This window comes from Vanrija albida, assembly GCF_041260175.1.
Source record: "Vanrija albida strain AlHP1 chromosome Unknown contig_1, whole genome shotgun sequence".
NCBI lineage: Eukaryota > Fungi > Basidiomycota > Tremellomycetes > Trichosporonales > Trichosporonaceae > Vanrija > Vanrija albida.
Genome location: NW_027191420.1, coordinates 3,943,973 through 3,961,167, shown reverse-complemented (window position 1 = coordinate 3,961,167; position 17,195 = coordinate 3,943,973). Strand labels below are relative to the sequence as shown.

At 59.5% G+C, this 17,195-nt stretch overlaps 8 protein-coding genes across 8 annotated transcripts; 4 read left to right on the top strand and 4 right to left on the bottom strand.

The window, feature by feature from the left end:
• Positions 1 to 380: 380 nt before the first annotated feature.
• Positions 381 to 1,845, top strand: DIT2 (cytochrome P450-dit2; the record flags this gene model as incomplete). Its single annotated transcript, XM_069350241.1, has 5 exons — positions 381 to 572; positions 609 to 800; positions 836 to 1,154; positions 1,189 to 1,262; positions 1,300 to 1,845. 5 exons carry the CDS (start codon positions 381 to 383, stop codon positions 1,843 to 1,845), a joined length of 1,323 nt encoding a protein of 440 aa, XP_069213785.1.
• Positions 1,846 to 2,208: 363 nt separating this feature from the next.
• Positions 2,209 to 3,215, bottom strand: Q8F55_001624 (uncharacterized protein; the record flags this gene model as incomplete). Its single annotated transcript, XM_069350240.1, has 3 exons — positions 2,209 to 2,280; positions 2,317 to 2,865; positions 2,901 to 3,215. 3 exons carry the CDS (start codon positions 3,213 to 3,215, stop codon positions 2,209 to 2,211), a joined length of 936 nt encoding a protein of 311 aa, XP_069213784.1.
• Positions 3,216 to 3,524: 309 nt separating this feature from the next.
• Positions 3,525 to 4,482, bottom strand: Q8F55_001623 (uncharacterized protein; the record flags this gene model as incomplete). The annotated part of the gene is made up of 2 exons (XM_069350239.1): positions 3,525 to 4,160; positions 4,198 to 4,482. The coding sequence occupies 2 exons, from the start codon at positions 4,480 to 4,482 to the stop codon at positions 3,525 to 3,527; spliced, it is 921 nt and encodes a 306-aa protein (XP_069213783.1).
• A 164-nt stretch (positions 4,483 to 4,646) lies between these two features.
• Positions 4,647 to 6,449, bottom strand: Q8F55_001622 (uncharacterized protein; the record flags this gene model as incomplete). Its single annotated transcript, XM_069350238.1, has 6 exons — positions 4,647 to 4,874; positions 4,912 to 5,019; positions 5,055 to 5,410; positions 5,449 to 5,976; positions 6,013 to 6,262; positions 6,303 to 6,449. 6 exons carry the CDS (start codon positions 6,447 to 6,449, stop codon positions 4,647 to 4,649), a joined length of 1,617 nt encoding a protein of 538 aa, XP_069213782.1.
• A 2,907-nt stretch (positions 6,450 to 9,356) lies between these two features.
• On the top strand, positions 9,357 to 10,062 carry Q8F55_001621 (uncharacterized protein; the record flags this gene model as incomplete). Its single annotated transcript, XM_069350237.1, has 3 exons — positions 9,357 to 9,401; positions 9,441 to 9,639; positions 9,677 to 10,062. The coding sequence occupies 3 exons, from the start codon at positions 9,357 to 9,359 to the stop codon at positions 10,060 to 10,062; spliced, it is 630 nt and encodes a 209-aa protein (XP_069213781.1).
• A 107-nt stretch (positions 10,063 to 10,169) lies between these two features.
• Positions 10,170 to 11,671, bottom strand: ICL1_1 (isocitrate lyase 1; the record flags this gene model as incomplete). The annotated part of the gene is made up of 2 exons (XM_069350236.1): positions 10,170 to 11,350; positions 11,392 to 11,671. The coding sequence occupies 2 exons, from the start codon at positions 11,669 to 11,671 to the stop codon at positions 10,170 to 10,172; spliced, it is 1,461 nt and encodes a 486-aa protein (XP_069213780.1).
• A 708-nt stretch (positions 11,672 to 12,379) lies between these two features.
• Q8F55_001619 (uncharacterized protein) lies at positions 12,380 to 14,152 on the top strand (the record flags this gene model as incomplete). Its single annotated transcript, XM_069350235.1, has 7 exons — positions 12,380 to 12,534; positions 12,576 to 12,612; positions 12,706 to 12,738; positions 12,791 to 13,060; positions 13,099 to 13,171; positions 13,219 to 13,562; positions 13,598 to 14,152. 7 exons carry the CDS (start codon positions 12,380 to 12,382, stop codon positions 14,150 to 14,152), a joined length of 1,467 nt encoding a protein of 488 aa, XP_069213779.1.
• A 1,022-nt stretch (positions 14,153 to 15,174) lies between these two features.
• On the top strand, positions 15,175 to 17,189 carry Q8F55_001618 (uncharacterized protein; the record flags this gene model as incomplete). Its single annotated transcript, XM_069350234.1, has 3 exons — positions 15,175 to 15,692; positions 15,730 to 15,943; positions 15,981 to 17,189. 3 exons carry the CDS (start codon positions 15,175 to 15,177, stop codon positions 17,187 to 17,189), a joined length of 1,941 nt encoding a protein of 646 aa, XP_069213778.1.
• Between the last annotated feature and the right edge of the window lie 6 nt (positions 17,190 to 17,195).

The window sequence follows — 17,195 nt, the reverse complement described above, 5'->3', positions numbered from 1 at the left end:
CTCTCCTAGCTCGGTGGCTCTGGCTCTCGACTAACCGGAGACATGTCTCCCAGCGTGACTGCCCACCCCGCGAGGCTGGCTAACTCGGAGACATTGCCCGCGGACGGGTTACAACACGGCCACATTCTCCGCAACACCCTCCGTGACATGATGGTACCCCGGGCAACAGCTTGTCCCTCAGCCATGTCATGATCGCCCTCATTTCCGTCATAGCCGCCGCCGCCGCTGTTTGGTGGTGGCTCGCCCGTCCGCCGCGCTGCTTTGCGCCGGGGCTGCCGGTCATCCCCATCTGGGTCGCGTTTCTCCCCCTCGCCCGCGGCTGGCTGGGCCTACCCCTCCCCGGCCAAGATGAGACGTACGCCCGCTACATTGCACCGGCCATGTCCAAGCACGGCGCGGTTGTCATCTTCTTCGGATCGCAGTGGAATGTACTGGTGGGCTGCCCGGAAGGCATGGCGCAGTTGTTTGATCGCGAGGCTGCGGTCCTTCAGAAGAGCGGCAATCATCGAAAGCTTCCACACGCCGTCATCAGTGCGCTGACCGGGGGCAACATCATCTCGGAAACTGGCAAGGTGGGCAGCGTGCGCACGGGAAGCGCTGACGATTAGAAATGGCGAGCCTATGCGCGGGTGATCCGTCCCGCGCTGAAAGACCGCATCGACGCAGTCGGCCTCGACGTTGCGTGCCAGAGACTCCTAGGCCGTCTCAAGCTTCAGCAAGGGGTTCTCGCCGTCACTTCGATTGTTCAGCAGTATGCCATGGAAGCTGTCACGTTGTGCGTCTTCGGCAAAGATCTCAAGGTGGGTGGCCGTCTGGTCCATATGCTGACCGCCAGTTCCTCGACCAACCACCGAGGATTCACGCCGTCCATGCTCTCGTGAAGCGACACATCTTCCATCCCCTGTTTCTCAGCGTCCCCGTCCTCGACAACTACCCCCGCCTCTTCCCCGATCGAGTCGAGGCTCGCAACCTCATCTCGCAACTCGAGCATGAGCTACTGGCGGCTCTTCCAAGCGCCGAGGCCAAGCAGGCCCTGGCCGGTGGTGCGGTCGACGGCGCTTCATCGCCGTCGAGTAGCAACATACTGTTCGACCTGGATGAGGCGTTGCTAAAGGGCACGTTCTCGTCCCGGGAGTACATCGATAATCTGAAGAGTGAGTGCTGCGCTGTTGCGAGGCTAACCTCCAGTTCTCTTCATTGCCGGCCACGAGAATGTTCAGCAGGCATTGTGCTCCCTCCTCATGGTGATGGCCCGTGACCTTGTGAGACCCGCATCACGCACATTGGCTGACATGGCAGGCGCTGCAAGATGCCATCCGGAAGGACGCGTTGTCGCATCGTGGGGACGACCCCAGCCCGCTTCTACACGCTGTCATCTACGAGACCCTCCGACTGTACCCGCCCATCCCTCAACTGATCAATAGGCGGGTTGCCGAGCCATGCGTCCTCTCGCTACCCTCGCAGGGCGGCGCGCAACTCCATGTACCGCTGCAACCCGGCACCTACGTCGGCTGGACCGCCTTCGGTGTGCACCGTGGCCGGTGGAATACCCAGTGGCAATCAGATCCAGACGTCTTTCGGCCGTCGAGGTGGGGTAACACGGTGGAGGACATTGACGCCCTGGCGAGACGGGCACGAAGCCGAGGGGAGTTTGTGAGCTTCCATGGCGGTCTGCGTACCTGCCCGGGTCAAGCGTTTGCCCTGCGATCGCTCCATCTATCCCTCACTGCCATTCTGGGGAGCTTTCGGCTCACGCTGGCGTCGAACGACGGTACCCAGTTGACACCGGGTGGCCTGATGGCACCGAGGAATCTGCAGCTCCGGTTTGAACCACTAGCAGATTAAGATTTATCGCATGCTTCACCTCTCTCCGGGTAGCTCTAGTTACGTGTGTATCTCGTCTTGCCGGTTACACTCTCACTGTGCAGCGAAAGTACGCGCCTTCCCCAGAGCGCTGCGGCTGAACCAACTCAACCTGGTGCTCGCTCTGCGCCAGGTTGATCACCATGTACCGCTTCAGGAGTACATAGCCCTCCCCTGGTAGCTGCAATACCGCGTTATGCCAAGGTGTTGGGATGTGGAACAGCTCGGTTGAGGATGTGTGTTGCGATCCAATGCCACCGCGGAAGGAAGGGTGTAGCAGGCTGATGGCAAACTTGGGCCCGCTGTTGTCGTGACTGCCTGTGTCAGCTTGGTAAGACTTGCCGCTCACGGATGGATGCTGAGCCGAACAGCCGCCGGGTATGCGACCTCGACGAGCTTGGAGTACGCTTCGTTTCGCTGCGCACTCAGCGTCGCCCCAAAGCCCAAACCCACCAGAATCATCAGCTTTGCCGTCTCCCAAGCGACCTTCTTCTGTTTCGACCGCGACATGGAAGCGAGGGAGTGGTGTTGAAGCGTGTCCTCGTAGACAAACTTTGAGAACCCACGACACAGAGCCATGAGAGCTGGATCCTTTGCCATGCGCTCCTCGATGGAGCCCATCTTGCCAAACAGTTGCATCAGGATCGCCCGCCCACGTTCGGCCTGTGGAGTCCTGGTCGTCGCCAACGGTCCTGATGGAGGCGCGGCCCACCGATCCTCATGTCTGTCCAGTGATTTGAGCTGGAGGAGGTCGTCCAAGCCTGCGAAGCGGAACAATTCCCGGTCGGGACTAACTCCAGCCGACATCTCCAACAGGCCTTGGTTGTAAGCGTCCACCGTACCGTCGTCGGTGCCGACAAGGTCCGAAAAAACGTGACCGTCGGAGACAATCCGCATGACGACACCCGGGGCGTAGACCCGCGATACCGCATCGGCGAACAGCTTCATCGTGCGCAACCCAAGCTCCTCGCCCTTGTCAGGCAAGACACCGATGACCTTGTTCTTCACACGTCAGTTTGACCGCAACCGTGACCTACTCTATTGCTGGACTTGCATGGGAACGCCGGGAGGACGAACTCCACAGGACGATTGGCGGCCACGAACCGCTCGACGCTTTGAACGAATCGCGCCCGCCCAGTTGGAAGCCATTGGTCTGAAGCCGGTGTGTATTTCAGGTGGCGTTCGAATACCGAGGTGATGCTGTCAGTGATCGGGATGGTATCGGGAGCCTTGGCAGCGTCGGTGGGAGGGATGGACTCGGCGGCGGCAAGGGACAGGGTGGTGAGGTACGCAGACAGCCGAGCGGCATCGACCCCATCACCCTCCACGGTTGGAAGTGCAAGGATGGTCATGTGAAGGAGTGGGTGAAGTGCATGGCACTGGGGATACACTGAAAGCAGAAGTCCGCGTTAGCGTCTATATAGTGGAGCCGACACAGGTCTCTGTTCTCGAACGATGGGCGGCTACATATGGCGCAACAGTGTCGATCACGGCCACAAAAGCCGCAAACATGTGATCACAGCCGCTTCGGTGTCGATGACGCTCCGCGGATTGCAGGAAACAGCCAAGCCCCTGCGGAGAGATAAGTCGGAGACATATCTCCGAGCGCGACCGAGCACCCTGGCACCTTGCATCTGATCGAGACATTCCGTGCATAGCTACTACGGCTTCTGTCCGAACGCGGTATGGAAGTTATGGAACCCCTCGAGCGCCTCGCTCTGAGCGATGACGCTGAAACCCCACTCCACGACAGCGTCGGGGGTAATATCCCAAGACTGGGATAAAATCGGCGCCAGCGTGGTGATGAGGCTGCGGTAATCCTTTACCATGTGCTCGCCGATCGACCCGGCCTTCGAGTTCATCGGAGCGGATGCGACAATGTCTTCGATGTGGGCGAGCCCGGCGTTGGAGAGGAACGTGGCGAGGGTGGGACCGGCGTTGGGCTCCCCGCCGCGCTTGAGAAGAGACCCGCGCATACCACGAGTGTTCCAGTCTTCAATGGTGGGAGTGATGCCGCGCTCGCTCCGGATGCGACCATCAGGCTCAACCATCTGAATCCAGCCGCCCGGCTTCGTGACGCGGACAAGCTCGTTGACCGCAATCGGCCACTCTGATTTCTTCAGGGCGCCAGTGAAGAAGCGCATGTGGACAAAGTCAAAGGCGTTGTCGGGGTACGGGAGGCCGGTGAGAACGTTGCCGACGACGAAGGCAATGTCGTTGGCCTCAGTAGGCTTGAACGTATCGGCGACAAAGTCGGTCGCATGGCACTCGGCCTTTGGGAATGCCTTCTTGACATCCTGCAATGGCGTCAGAGCCGCATCGCCGACATCTCACCTTGATCCAGCTGCCCGGACCCGAGCCAATATCGAGGACCTTGCCTCCGGTGGTCGTGAGAGAGTCGCGAACGGAAGGGATTGCGACAGGGCCATCGAACAGCAGCATGATCAGGCGGTGCTGCTGCTCGAGTCGGTCGTACTCCTGACCATCGGCCGGGAGGGCGTAGATACTCTCCTTGGTCGAGTGATACTGACGCGACTCGGTGCCAGGGACCAGGTGGAGACCGGCCACGGCCTTGGAGGCTGCAACAGGAGTGGGGGTAGGAATGGCAGTAGGCGGCATCGTGCTTGAGAGTGGGGTGCATCATGCTCGACATACTACCAGGTACTTGAATGAAAGCAACTTCGGCGACTTAGACGACTACAGTAGAATGAGATGTGGCCAACATTCGCATGAAAGGTCTCCGACAGCATCTCGGGCCTCGGTGACTTCTACTAGCCGTCCTCCTAGGCGGAGGGAATGGCGCGCTCCACCACAGCAGCCTCCTTCTCCAGCGCTTCAACCTCTTCTTTGTGAATGATGCTGACACCACCCACATCGTCACACCACCATGTGAGGCCCAGTGAGACGAAGAAGAACGCCAGAGCAATCGCGGCGGGAAGCCGCTGGTTGTTGGTCTTGTCGACGATGGGCCCGTTGACCACTTGCGGGATCCAAGCCGTTGCGCATGACAGCTGCACGGTTAGATTGGAACATAGTACGCATACTCACGACCAACTGGAAACCAAAGTACTGGATCTCGTTTCCCTTCGGGAACATTTGCGGGAACAGGACCCGGTAGAGTGGGTTGAGGATGGCGCCTGCGAGCGACATGACGACCTGGGCGTTAGGCGAACACAATCATGGCCACTCACCTGGAAGACATAGAACTCGGCACGGTGCTTGAAACCGATCGCGACATGCTTGCTCATGCCGAGGCAGCACCAAAAGGCCGTGAAGATGGCGAGGCCGAAGGCAACCATGGCCCACTGGCGAAGGGACAGCCTGCTATGAGGAAAAACATACATGAAAGCCACGGAACCGATGACAGACGTGATGCTGCCAGCCACAGAGTAGGCGGTGTATTCACGTATCGAGGGCCGAATGTTCAGATTGAAGAGTTGCCCAATGACGGCGCTGAAAGCAAAGTGGGAGTCATTGTAGATGGCATAGGCGAAGAGGAACAGCATGGCGTTGGTGTACCTGCTGATGCCCTTCCACAGGCTGCCGACTGCAGTGTTAGGTTCGTTCCATGATTGCACGACTTACAAACCGTGAAGGGAAGTAGCCACCAGTTGCCATTGTGCGCGGTGGGCTGCGGGGAAGGGAGGAACCGCCACCCGGCCAGAGCACACAGGATGCAAACGACTCCCGAGACAGTCGTCATGTACATGCCGGCGTTCTTCCGCGCGTCCATCGTAGCATACGAGATGCCGATGGTGATGACGCTGAACAGCACCATGGCGATGTTGAGCGACACCGATCCGCCGACAGATATCTTGAGTCCCTCCTCCTCACGCCTGGCACGGAGGGCTCGACGCTCGTCACCATCAATGCTGTTGAGAGCGTCAAGCCTGGCCCGGGCAGGGAGATCCTCGATCGGAGCGGCCGCTTGCATTGCGTATGGCACAAAGATGTTGCCCCACGCAATCACAAGGTATCCCACTACGGCGAAGATGATGTAGAGTGAGATTAATCCGTAATAGTTGGAGATGTTGTAGGCAGTCAGGCCTGCCGCCGGGAGACAGAGAGCGCCGTACATGCAGACGAGGAGGATGTACTGCTCCCGCTTGAGTCCTGATATGTTAGAAATCGGCCTGTAGCCAAACTCACGCATGTGGTCACCCCACGCACACACGAACAGTGTGACGAAACCACCGACGCCAAAGCCGATCGCGTTGATGTACAGCAGCAGACTCGTTAGGTTGACGTCGGACGTGCCCAGCGGCACACGACAAGGTTGCCCTAGGTTGGGGCAGCCTGTCCGAGGAGGCTGGCCCGGGTGATGTCCCACTGACCAGAACGCATTCTGCTGGATCTGAAATGACATGTAGATGATGTGGGAACTGAACGCGGGGCCGATCTGCCAACGTCAGGACATTCCAGTCGACCGTACAACTCACGCCAAAGTTGGTCAGGTAAAAGGCCCAGTGGTACTTGCGCAGCTGTGCCCGGGACGCGCCGAAGGACACGTCCCCGACACCATTGTCGACCTCGGCCTTGGTAGTGTCGTCGGACGCTGTTCTCTTGGGCTCTATGCGGTCACCCATTGTGCGCGTGTCGTTGTCGTCGTACACGACGGCGAGACCCGGCTTAAGTATCTCCGTGCCCTTGCCCAAGTCGCCGAACGATGTCTCCGATGTTGGCCACCCTTGACACGCCGACAACCGTCGCTCAGCATTCTCTTCCCAATCATTGAAATGCCTCTGGAGTGTGAGAGATAAACGACGAGCTGGTGTGACGCCAGGGTCCTGTGCCTGACTGACCTCGACGACGCGACTCCGAGGAATGCGCGTAGTCAATCGCTTGGCAGCCGCCCCGGCGCATGAAGGGAGTGTCTACATGGGTCGGTCTCTACATTGTCCGAACAGTCTTGAGTGTGCGACGGCGCTTAGAGCTCTGTCTGAAGACCTGCAGCCCGTCGCTCAAGGTCTTTCAGCTGGCGATTGAACTTGTCCAATCTGGACAATTAGCCTAGCGTGACCACGTTCAACTCACAGTATGCTGTCGTGTCTACCCACAACATCCTGAAAGTCGCATGCTTGGTCGAGTTTAACGACGAGCCCCCGGCTGGCCACCGCAAGCTCGCTAACTTCGGCCTGGACGGCCGTTATAACGAGTCGCTTGGCGTGCTGAGCAGATGGCCGGTATGTCCCGATCATCACGTGCGGGCTCGGAGCAGTCAAGTTACCCTGCTCGCCGCAGGCGGATAGAAGAGACGGCATGGACAGTTGGAGGATCTGAATGGCCAGGGATACGATCGTGTACAGTGCCGTTGGTGTGGATGGGTCTGTGACACACGTCTGGCAAATGTTCGAGGCCACGCACATTCGGCTTGCGGTCTGCGCGGCGTAAAGCGCTCGCTCGACTGGGGATTGCAAGGACACAAGGCCGGGGCTGCAGGTGCACTGGCATGTCGGGCTGCAGACCCCACAGGATGAAGGACCAGCACGGCGGGGCCTTGGCATGTCGCGCAGCAACCCTCGAAGCCGATCGATGGCGGGGGCGACATGGCAGAAGCAACTCTGATTTAGAGTGTCTGCTGGCGTGTGCAGCTGGGCACGATGAGAATCGCCGGTGACATCCACTTGAGTGCGCTCCGTCCCAACACACGTGGGCTCCGAGGCTGCGGTAGACGGGCGAGACCCAGGCATCGACAGCCATTCACAGTCGTACCGCGTGTTAGGCGGCTCCCCGCTCCACAACAGCAGCGATGAATCGGCAGCTTCATGCGTCTGCTGAGTCTTTGCTTCTGGATGCAGGCCATCCACCACCCGGCTGTTCCAATCTTCGGGATCAGCCAGCCAGTCCAGGCAGTCTAGGGACAGATCGGGTGTCATAGGCGGAACTGTTGACAGTGGTCGAGGTGATCTTGATGGCAGCGATGACATGGCGACAGATGTTGGAGACCACAACATGAGGCCGCCGAGAAAGCCAGTCGATGTGTTCGTCCCTGACGGCGACTTGTCCGCGCCTAGGACATCTCCGTCGAGTTCAAGGATGTCCAAGCCGGGCGCTAGCTGCTCCTTCCCGGGGGGTGGAAGTGTCGGCGTCGTAGTTGGGGTCATCGGCGACCATGACGGGGTCGTCGTCGAGAGCTGTTGGCTCGCCCTCGGTCGTCCCATGCGCATACGTGCACCTGGTTGCGTCAGTATGTATGCGACCAAGCCACGGACGTACTAAAGGTGCACGGCTGCCCTCGCGCAAAACAGCGAGCACAACGCCCACCAGGCTCCTCGCCGCCCGATTGCTGATCTACTCCTTGACACCGGAGCTTGCGAGCCCGGCATTGGTCGCAGGATGCTCGCATGGGCTGGCCTTCGACATCGGTCGTGCTGTTTGAGGTTGATCGCGGCATCTCGAGTCGTGCAAGTGGTTTCGCGCAAGTGGTTTCAGGTGCTTTGTCCTCCTTTGACGGCTGTGGGGGAGACGTTGGTGAGCAGCAACAACAGTTGGTGCCCGCCTGGTTGGTCGCGCTGTCGCTGACATGCCTGTCTCGGAGGCGAGCACTCGGGAGGCAGGTGGATGTGGCCTGCAAGAGCTTGACCACGCACTACTGCGACGGGGGTTCAGCCTCGGTCGCCATCTCGGATTGTGTCGTGCCTCTCTTATTTGCTGCCCGCGCCATGTGAAAGGCCGCGCCGGTTAGCGGCATATATGAGTACTGGGCTCCGCTGCCCATCCACCTGTTAAGCTTTAGACTTCTCATGCTCATAGCTGTGCTTTATATTAGTCTGTCAAGAGGACAAGGAACGCAGACTGTAGTCGCGGTGGGGTACCTCAGTTACGAGGGTACCATTGTTGCTTGTTATCCGTTTCCGGCGGACTCGGCATGGTGCGGCGCGGTGACACGCACGGGTGCGGGGCAGCATCCGCCTCTTCAGCGTCGCAATCCAACGGGACTTTGCTGCTGGCTGCAATGTCGCCATGCGCTTTGCGTGACCGCGAGATGATGGTGCAATGAGGTATGGTGATCATGAACGTTGGCTTGTTGGGTTGCCCAAGACGTAGTCGGGAGTCGTCACGTGCAGCGAATGGCCAACCCCCCCCCTGAATGGCGTTCAGTGGCCGTTCGACGCCTCGCACGTGAGCTTGTCAAGCACTCACTCATCCTACGAGTTACCTGCACCTCCAACATTCCTGGACCGCGAGATCGACGGCTATGATCGGCGTCCGCAGCGACAGCATCCGGTCCTCACCCAGCCGCCGCGGCGCGTCGCGGTCACAAGGTTGATCGTCGGAGGCAGCTGCGTGGGAAGAATGGCATAAGTGAACGACGCGTAGTGACGTCACGTCGACCTCGACGGCACATCCAAGGCCGGATCCCGGACTACACTAGCATCCTTTTGCTCCTTTCGGCATCTGCATCAACACATCAGCATCCTGTCCGCAGCTGCAAGATAGACTTAAAGCCTCAGCCGATACCCACAGTCTCCTCACCCAACACCACCACCACCATGTCATCCGCTCCGACCTGGAAGACCGTCCTCGAGATCGCCAAGGTGAGGAGGATTGAACGACCACAAACACTGACGGGCTAGGAGCGACACTCGTACTATTCGATCAAGGGCACATCGACCTTGACGGACGACGAGCTCATCACTATCCTCAAAGAGTCGGTCAACAACAGCCCTACCCCGTTCAACAACCAGAGCACCCGAGGGCTTCTGATCCTTGGTCAGAAGAACAAGGACATGTGGGAGGCGATCTGGACTGCGCACAAGACGACGCTTCAGAGTGGTGAGTCCCTGTTTGAAGATACGACTCTGACGCCCAGAGGAGCACGCCCGAAAGGCGCGGATCAAGTTTGAGGCCGCGTACCTTGGGGGCTACGGCACATACGTCTTCTTCGACGACCAGAACGTCGTCGACGGCATGGTCAAGGCGATGCCCAACCTCGACAAGGCGTTCCCTGCCTGGGTCGGCAACGCTGCGGGCATCCTCCACTACATCGTGTGGACGGCTCTCGAGTGCGCCGGTATGGGCGCCAACCTGCAGCACTTCCCTCAGCTGTCTCCCGTCACCGGCCCCGCTCTCAAGGACTTCCTCAAAACGCCGGACAACTGGGTGTGCAGCGCCATGATCCCCTTTGGCGAGATCAACGGCGCCCCGCCTGAGCGCACCTACCTCCCAATCGACGACAAGGTGCTCGTCATTCAGTAGGACTGCCAGTAAAAGGATGAATCCGTGCCTTCCTGACCCACCGGCAGGGACACCAGGACGAGACCAGCTGCTCTTTGACTGCAATACATCTGACACCTATGCACCACCTACAACCCGGTCCCAATGATCTCTTGAGCCTGGTCGGACAGCTTGGCCAAGTCGAGAAGCCAGTAGAGCAGGTCCCTCTGCTTGCCCTGGACCCTCTCAGCATTCTGGAGGAAGCCGGACACGCCGCCCTCCTTGATGGCCTGTGCTGACGACTTCGCGCCAATGCCCACGGCGGTCATGCCACCGACCGGCATCCACTGGTACACGTATCCAAGCTTTGCCAGCTTCTCCGGGGCTTCCGCGACCTCCTTGCTCTTGGCAAACTCGGCTGGGAGGACGGTCCAGTTGTAGGCGAGCCAGCGCCCCGGGACAGCAGCGTGGACGCGCTTTGCAAATGCCTCGACGGCAGGAGGGTTGTACGGCTTGGTCTGGCAGGCCCACGACGCGTCGGTGTACGGCGCGCAGACAATGGCGCGAGCGATGGCTGCTTCGACACCACCACGGAAGGGGAACCAGCCTTGGACGGTGCGAGCGGCGTCGGCTGACCAGTAAAAGTCGGGAGCGAGCTTGGCAGCGACGAGGAGGGCCTCGGAGGTGTTCTTGCCCTTGGTCTGCGCAGTGAACTCGTCAAACAGGGCTGGGTGGGAGGCGGCAAACGCCTCGTCGAGAGTCCTGAGGTCAGCAGCCTGGATCCAGGTCTTGTAGTCGGGCGCTGATGCTGCGTCGTGAGGTTGGGCAATGGACGCGCCGAGGATGAAGGGACGATCGCGAGGGTCGACGGTAGACGTGATGTGTGTGGCCGTCTCAGCGTCGGTGCGGTGGATGCTGACGACCTCCGCCCCCATGATGTCGAGCTGGAGCTTGGCGGCAATATGGCGACGAACGGCCTCGGACACGGGAACGATGACATAGCCGACACCGTCCTTGCCGTCGTAGCGCTTGCAGCCGGACAAAAGGTCGTCGATGTGGAAGCCAGCGACACCAGCCTGGACGAACAGCTTGACAACCTTCATGACCGATGACTGGAAGCCAAAGCCCGAGTCGGCGTCGGCGATGATGGGGACGATGCGGTACGGCTTGCCGCTGAGCTGGGCCATGCGAGCGTGGACAAGCTGCGAGCGGTACAGCGTTGCGACCTTGCTCGGAACAGTGTCGTAGGTGTAGTCGGACAAGTCGGTGGAAGGGTCCTTGGTTGTGACGTCCGACATGGCCGACACGCCGCCCGAGGCATAGATGACATCTGAATTGGTGTCAGTACATGAACAACAGCCGGGCACTTACCCAGACCCGACTCAGCAAGAACTTGTGCGGTGACGCCGTCACCAGCGCTGATGGTGAGGTTGACGGTCTGATCCCTGGCATGCCTGGTCAAGGTCTCACGGAGCAGCAGGCCCATTGCACTGGCGCCCTCTCCCTCTGGGAAGATATCCCGAAGTTGAGCCACCTCGGCGGCAGAGTAAGGCCGAGTGATGCCGCGTTGGGACGGCGTCGCCCACCACTCCTCGATGGCCGAGGCCGAGCGCCAAGCGTCGATGTTGTCGTTGAGGGGAACAGTCACCATGGTATTGAGTTGTGGGGGAGGGAGTTGAACGTGCGGTTCGCTTGCTGCCTTCCACAGCGCGTTCGGTGTCTCTTTATCGGTATTCTAACGTCGGACCAAGTGCCGCGGGCGCCGGCACGGCCGACAAACTTGCAGCAACCCCAGTCGGCATCCTTGGTCCAAGCGTCCGGCCATCGTGAGTGTCTTGGGCCCCACGGAGCAACAACCCAGCCGCGACAGTGGGGTCGGCGTGTCGACAATGCAACAGGAAGAAGCAAAGCTTTACCCGAGTCCTATCGGGCCGCATTCGTGCGCTGGACATGCGGCAGATGTCGGCACTTTGGCCGACACGGAGACCCCACAGATCTTGACCTTCCACCTTCGCGGCGACCAGGCGCAACAGCAGAGGCGGCGTTAAGAGCGCCACCTGCCAAGATCTGGATCCCTTCAGGACAGGACCACTTTTCTTCTGTTGGTCGCGACATCCTGTTCATTCGCGACCACATCGACTTCACCGCAGGATTTGATGCAGCGGCGCAACGGCCGATGCTTGCTATCTTGGTGTCCCGGGCCCCGGCTGTGTGCATACGCCAACCTCGTCACAAACCAACAGCGATGATCTCTTGTTGATATATCTTATCCACGGCTCGGGGCGACATGTTGTCCCAAGCCCCTCCTCGCAACGAGACCCCATCGGCCCCACTGCCCCCCTATCGCCTCGTCGTCAGCATGGCTACCAACTTGAACTCTGGATCGACCACTCCGCCTGCCGATGACGAAAAGCGCTCCATGACCCAGCAGGATGTCCTCGAGGTCGTCAACAACCCCGCCGCGCCCATCCAGTACACCAAATGGCAGAAGTTTGTCTCGGCTGTCTGGGATCCGTGAGTAGCACCAGCTTGGGGACTGGGCTGACGCGTCATAGTGACTACTACCTCAAGTCGGAGGCCGAGCGTCGCCTTGTCCGCAAGCTCGACTGCTACATGCTCACCGCCCTCTGCTTCGGCTGGCTCATGAAGGCACGTCCTTAGGCCTCGACATTGCTAACCGAGCAGCTCATTGACCAGACCAACTTGTCCAACGCCTACGTGGTTAGTAGTGCAACTCGCCCATATCGTATATGCTTGCTGACATCAACAGTCTGGCCTCAAGGAGGACCTCAACATCCACGCCAACGAATACACTCGCATGTTGACCATCTACAATGCCGTCTACTGTGTGCTGCAAGTCCCCTCCAACATGATCGTCATGAAGGTCCGGCCGTCGTGGTGGCTCGCCGGCTGTGAGCTCGGCTGGACCATCTTCACCTTTGCCCAGGCGGCCGCCCAGACTGTCCCTCAGATGTACGTCTTCCGCTTCTTGGTCGCGTTCTTTGAGGCGGCTTTCCAGCCCGTCTCCTACTTCTTGCTTGTGAGTCGACACCCATCCGCCTCATCTCACACCTGCAGGGCTCGTGGTACACCAAAAAGGAGCTCGGCAAGCGCATGGCTATTTGGTTCTCGGCTGCGCCTCTCGGCAACGGTTAGTACAGCCACCATTTCACTTCCGCATCCACCTGACACCCACAGCCTTCTCGGGATACATGCAGGCTGCCATCTACAAGGGCCTCAACGGCAGTCACGGCGTCGCTGGATGGCGTTGGCTGTACGTTGTGTGCGGTGGCATGACTCTCCCGGCCGTCGTGTGTGTCTTTTTCCTGGTCCCCGACTTCCCCAACACCACCAAGTCGTGGTACATTACCGAGGAAGAGAAGGAGATGGCCAAGAGGCGCTGTGCCAACAACGGAACCGAGGATGTGCACAACGTGGTCTCGTGGAGCGCATTTGTCGACATGGCCAAGGGCTGGCGCTTCTGGCTTATCCCGTTCATGTACATCTTCTACGGCTTCTGCGTCCAGGCGTACCAGTACTTTGTAAGTCTCATCCTAACGACATTGCTGACCCCCAGGGTATCTTCCTCAAAGCGGCCGGCTTCTCCGTTGAGATGCGCAACATCCTCCCCTCGTCGTCCTGGATCGCCTCTGTCCCATTCCAGATGTTCATCGGTTACATTTCCGACAAGACGGGCTCTCGCTTCGAGGTCATCATGTCGGTTCTCTCGCTCCAAATGATCCCGGCCGTCATTCTGGCCATCTGGCCCAAGAGCACCGACCTCAAGATCAGCGCCTTCTTCATGAACGTCATCTTCTTCACCACCTCGATCATCTACACGTGGATCAGCGAGATCTGCCATGCCAATGCCCAGGAGCGCGGCGTCGTCCTCGGCTTGACCAACACGGCCTTCTTCGCGGTCAACGCCTGGCTCCCCAACGTCGTCTTCCTCCAGACGGATGCCCCCAGCTTCCGCAAGGGCTTCCCTACCCTCCTCGCCTGTCTTGTGTCCTGCATGATCCTCGTCTGCGCGGTGCGGGTTCTCTACGCCCGCCAGGAGAAGAAGAGGTCCCAAGAGGAGGGGCACGGCGACGGGGACGTTGAGCAGCCAGGGGTGGATGCCAAGCACTAGGTGGAGTGGATCGGGTGTGCGGATGTGCTCGGAGTAGTTCAGAAGGAAAAGGTGTTCATAGCAAGCAGGTTGAATGAGGGAGAACTATGAATGGTTGTACGTGTGGGCAAGCTTCCACGGCGTAGTGGTGACGTCGCGCCGCGGTGTAAGTGGACTGCAGGTGTGATGTTAACAGTCTGGTCATGAGCCCGTGAGCCCCCTGGTCGGGCTACTTGGATGGCGCTAGATTGTGGTCTGCAAAGGCAGGGGGCTGGAATCATGGGCTCGTCCCATTGGCAATAGTGTTGACCTCTGCTGTAGCCTCTTCGATAACAGGAGTGCATTGAGTAAGAGAGGTTGCGTGCATCGGCGTTCGGCCAGCCGCGCCAGGATCCGAAAGGCGGGATCGAGATAGGACAGGCAGGTTCAATGTTCGGCAACGACCCTTGGGGCGATCGCGTATGGCCGCCAAACCACACAGTCGGCCCGCTCCTCTGTCGGCATCACGACCGCCGCCTCATCTCCCAATCTCACGTTGCACATTCACTCAGTAAACACACTGCATGTTTTCAGAGACATCGTCAGAGCGGTCGGCTCCCACTGGGCCGACGAGGCGTCGACCGCCAAGCGGAGTCCCGCGTCTGAGCACGCGCACAGTCGACGGTGGAGCCATCGCCTGCCAACGCTGCCATCACAGAAAGAAGAAGGTCGGTCACGCCCCCGCGCTCGTGCTGAACGCCTCAGTGCGATCGCGAACGGCCAACATGTGGCCCCTGCTCTCGAGTCAAGGCCGATTGCATCTATGACATCCCCATTTCGGATAGGTCGCACCCGGGGTGAGTAGGACGCGCGGCCAGCCGGCTCTCGAGGCAGGGATAAGGCGGCCAGGTGCAATCGTGGGGCACCATTGCCAACACAGCTGCAACAGGTTCCCCCACAGTTGCATTGCGATTGGCGTCGCGATGGCTCGAGGGGTCAATGGGCTGCCTAGGACGACCTTCGCTGCCCGATCCACTTGTCAATCGTCTTCCCGGGCACCGCTGATGACCAACAGCTTCGTCGCCAACCTGCTCTCTGAGAACGCTGCCCAAAAAGAGCAGCTGAGCACGCTCCGAGGCCAGCTGGCATGGCTCGAATCCCGCGTCAAAGAGCTCGAGCATGTGACTGCTGTTACGGACACGGCAGCCGCCGCCGAGACATTGCTGCTCCATGCACTTCCGAGCAATGTCGTGCACCTCGATGAGCCGATGGACACGGCGGCCGGCCTCTCAACAACGACGGTGGACCACGATGTCATGAAGGACGCTCATGGCCAAGCGACACTTGCCGAGCGTATCATTCAACAGATCCTGACCACCGAGAAGGGCTTGACGCTGCGCCAGACAATTGGGGAGCAACTCGGTGCGCCATATGACACGGATGAGTCTGGGGAGTCGGATCCTACCGCTGCCCCGGAAGCACCATGGCCACCAAAGCCTCTCGCACGCAAGCTGGTGAATCTGTACCTCGATTGGACACTCGCATTCTACCCCCTCGCCCGGAGATCTGAAGTGCTGGCTGAGTGAGTCTACTGTGAGATCTCGCACTGAACTGCGCAGCCTGGAAGATCTTTACGCTGTTGCAGCACCCGATGTCCCTACAGTGGACATATTTTCTCCGCCGGACTTTCGAGTATTTCGACTGCTCATCATCCTTGCGGGAGGTGTCACCATCGCGGAGACACAGCGCGCATGCCCGCGTTCAGAAACACCGTCTTCGTTGTGCCATCAGGCCTATCGTCACTTCCCCGCCGTGTTTAGAGGTGACGCTGAGGTGAGTTCACAGCAGAATAATAACACTCACACCCCAGACTTGCATCGCGGGTATGGGCCTTTATGCCAACTACTGCCTCCTCGACTTTGGTCGGATGTCTCCCCACCACGTCATCGGCGTTGTCGCGAGGTTCGCAATGGAGCTTGGTTTTCACAAGGAAGACCCCTCGCTTCCAGTAGATAAGCAGGACGAGCGACGCCGACTCTTCTACAGCATCTACAACCTCGACCGTGTTGTCGCCGTCACCAACTCCAAGCCCCTTGCTATTCCCGACGACATTATCACCGTCCAGCTCCCGAACAAAGTTGACGCGATCTCACCCATCCACCGACACGTCGATCCCACCTCGTTCTTCTACCACGGCGTTGCCTATCGGCGCCTGTGCGGGCGAATCCTCGAGCAAGTTTATCTGTTCCCGACCAAAGACCCAACCGAGGCAGAGCAGGTTCTGTCCAACCTTCACAACCACCTCGACAAGTGGTTCCGAGCAGCCCCCATGAACGAGGAAGGCGGAACTGCGGTGCTCTTCGAGCTTTACCACAACATCCTCCTCACATCATTATACCGTCCTTCACCTCTGTTCAACTCGACGCATCCCATGCGCATGTCTGGATTGCGGCGCTCCGCTTGGAAGTCGGTGAAGCTGTACAGAAAGTTGCAGCAGGACAACGAGTTGATGGAGAACTGGGTTCATTTCAGCAACATTGTAACTGTCTCGACGACTCTCATCTACACGCTCCTCGAGGCTGAAGGTGACGACCGAAACCTGCAGCTCAGCTCTTGGCGACGAGACGCGAGAGACCAGGTCGACTTCTGCGAACAGCTCATTGGCGGGTTCTGTGCATTCTGGCCTGGCGTAACACGCTTTGCCGAGGCATTCCATCTGCTTGCCGAAGGAGTGCGCGCCAAGGTTGGCTCTGCAGACACGTTTGAACAGGATCTATGGGTTACACCGCAAGTGGCCTCAGCTGGCGTGCCCAGCACTTCAGCCATGGCGGCGGCTGCGCCGCACATCCTCGCTATCCAGGCCAGCGAGTCGACCTCGGCATCTGGCAGTGGCACATTCGCTGGACCATCACCGCAGTTCTCTGACCAAGCGCTGTGGGACTCGTGGACCGTGCCCGACCTCGTCACCGACGAACAGGTGGCGCAAATGGCCTCGGTGCAGGGGATGGGGCTGGATGCCTTGTTCGCCAGTGTCGGCCTAAACCTCTTCCCCGATGGAACCTATCACCCTCTGCCATAGCATCAT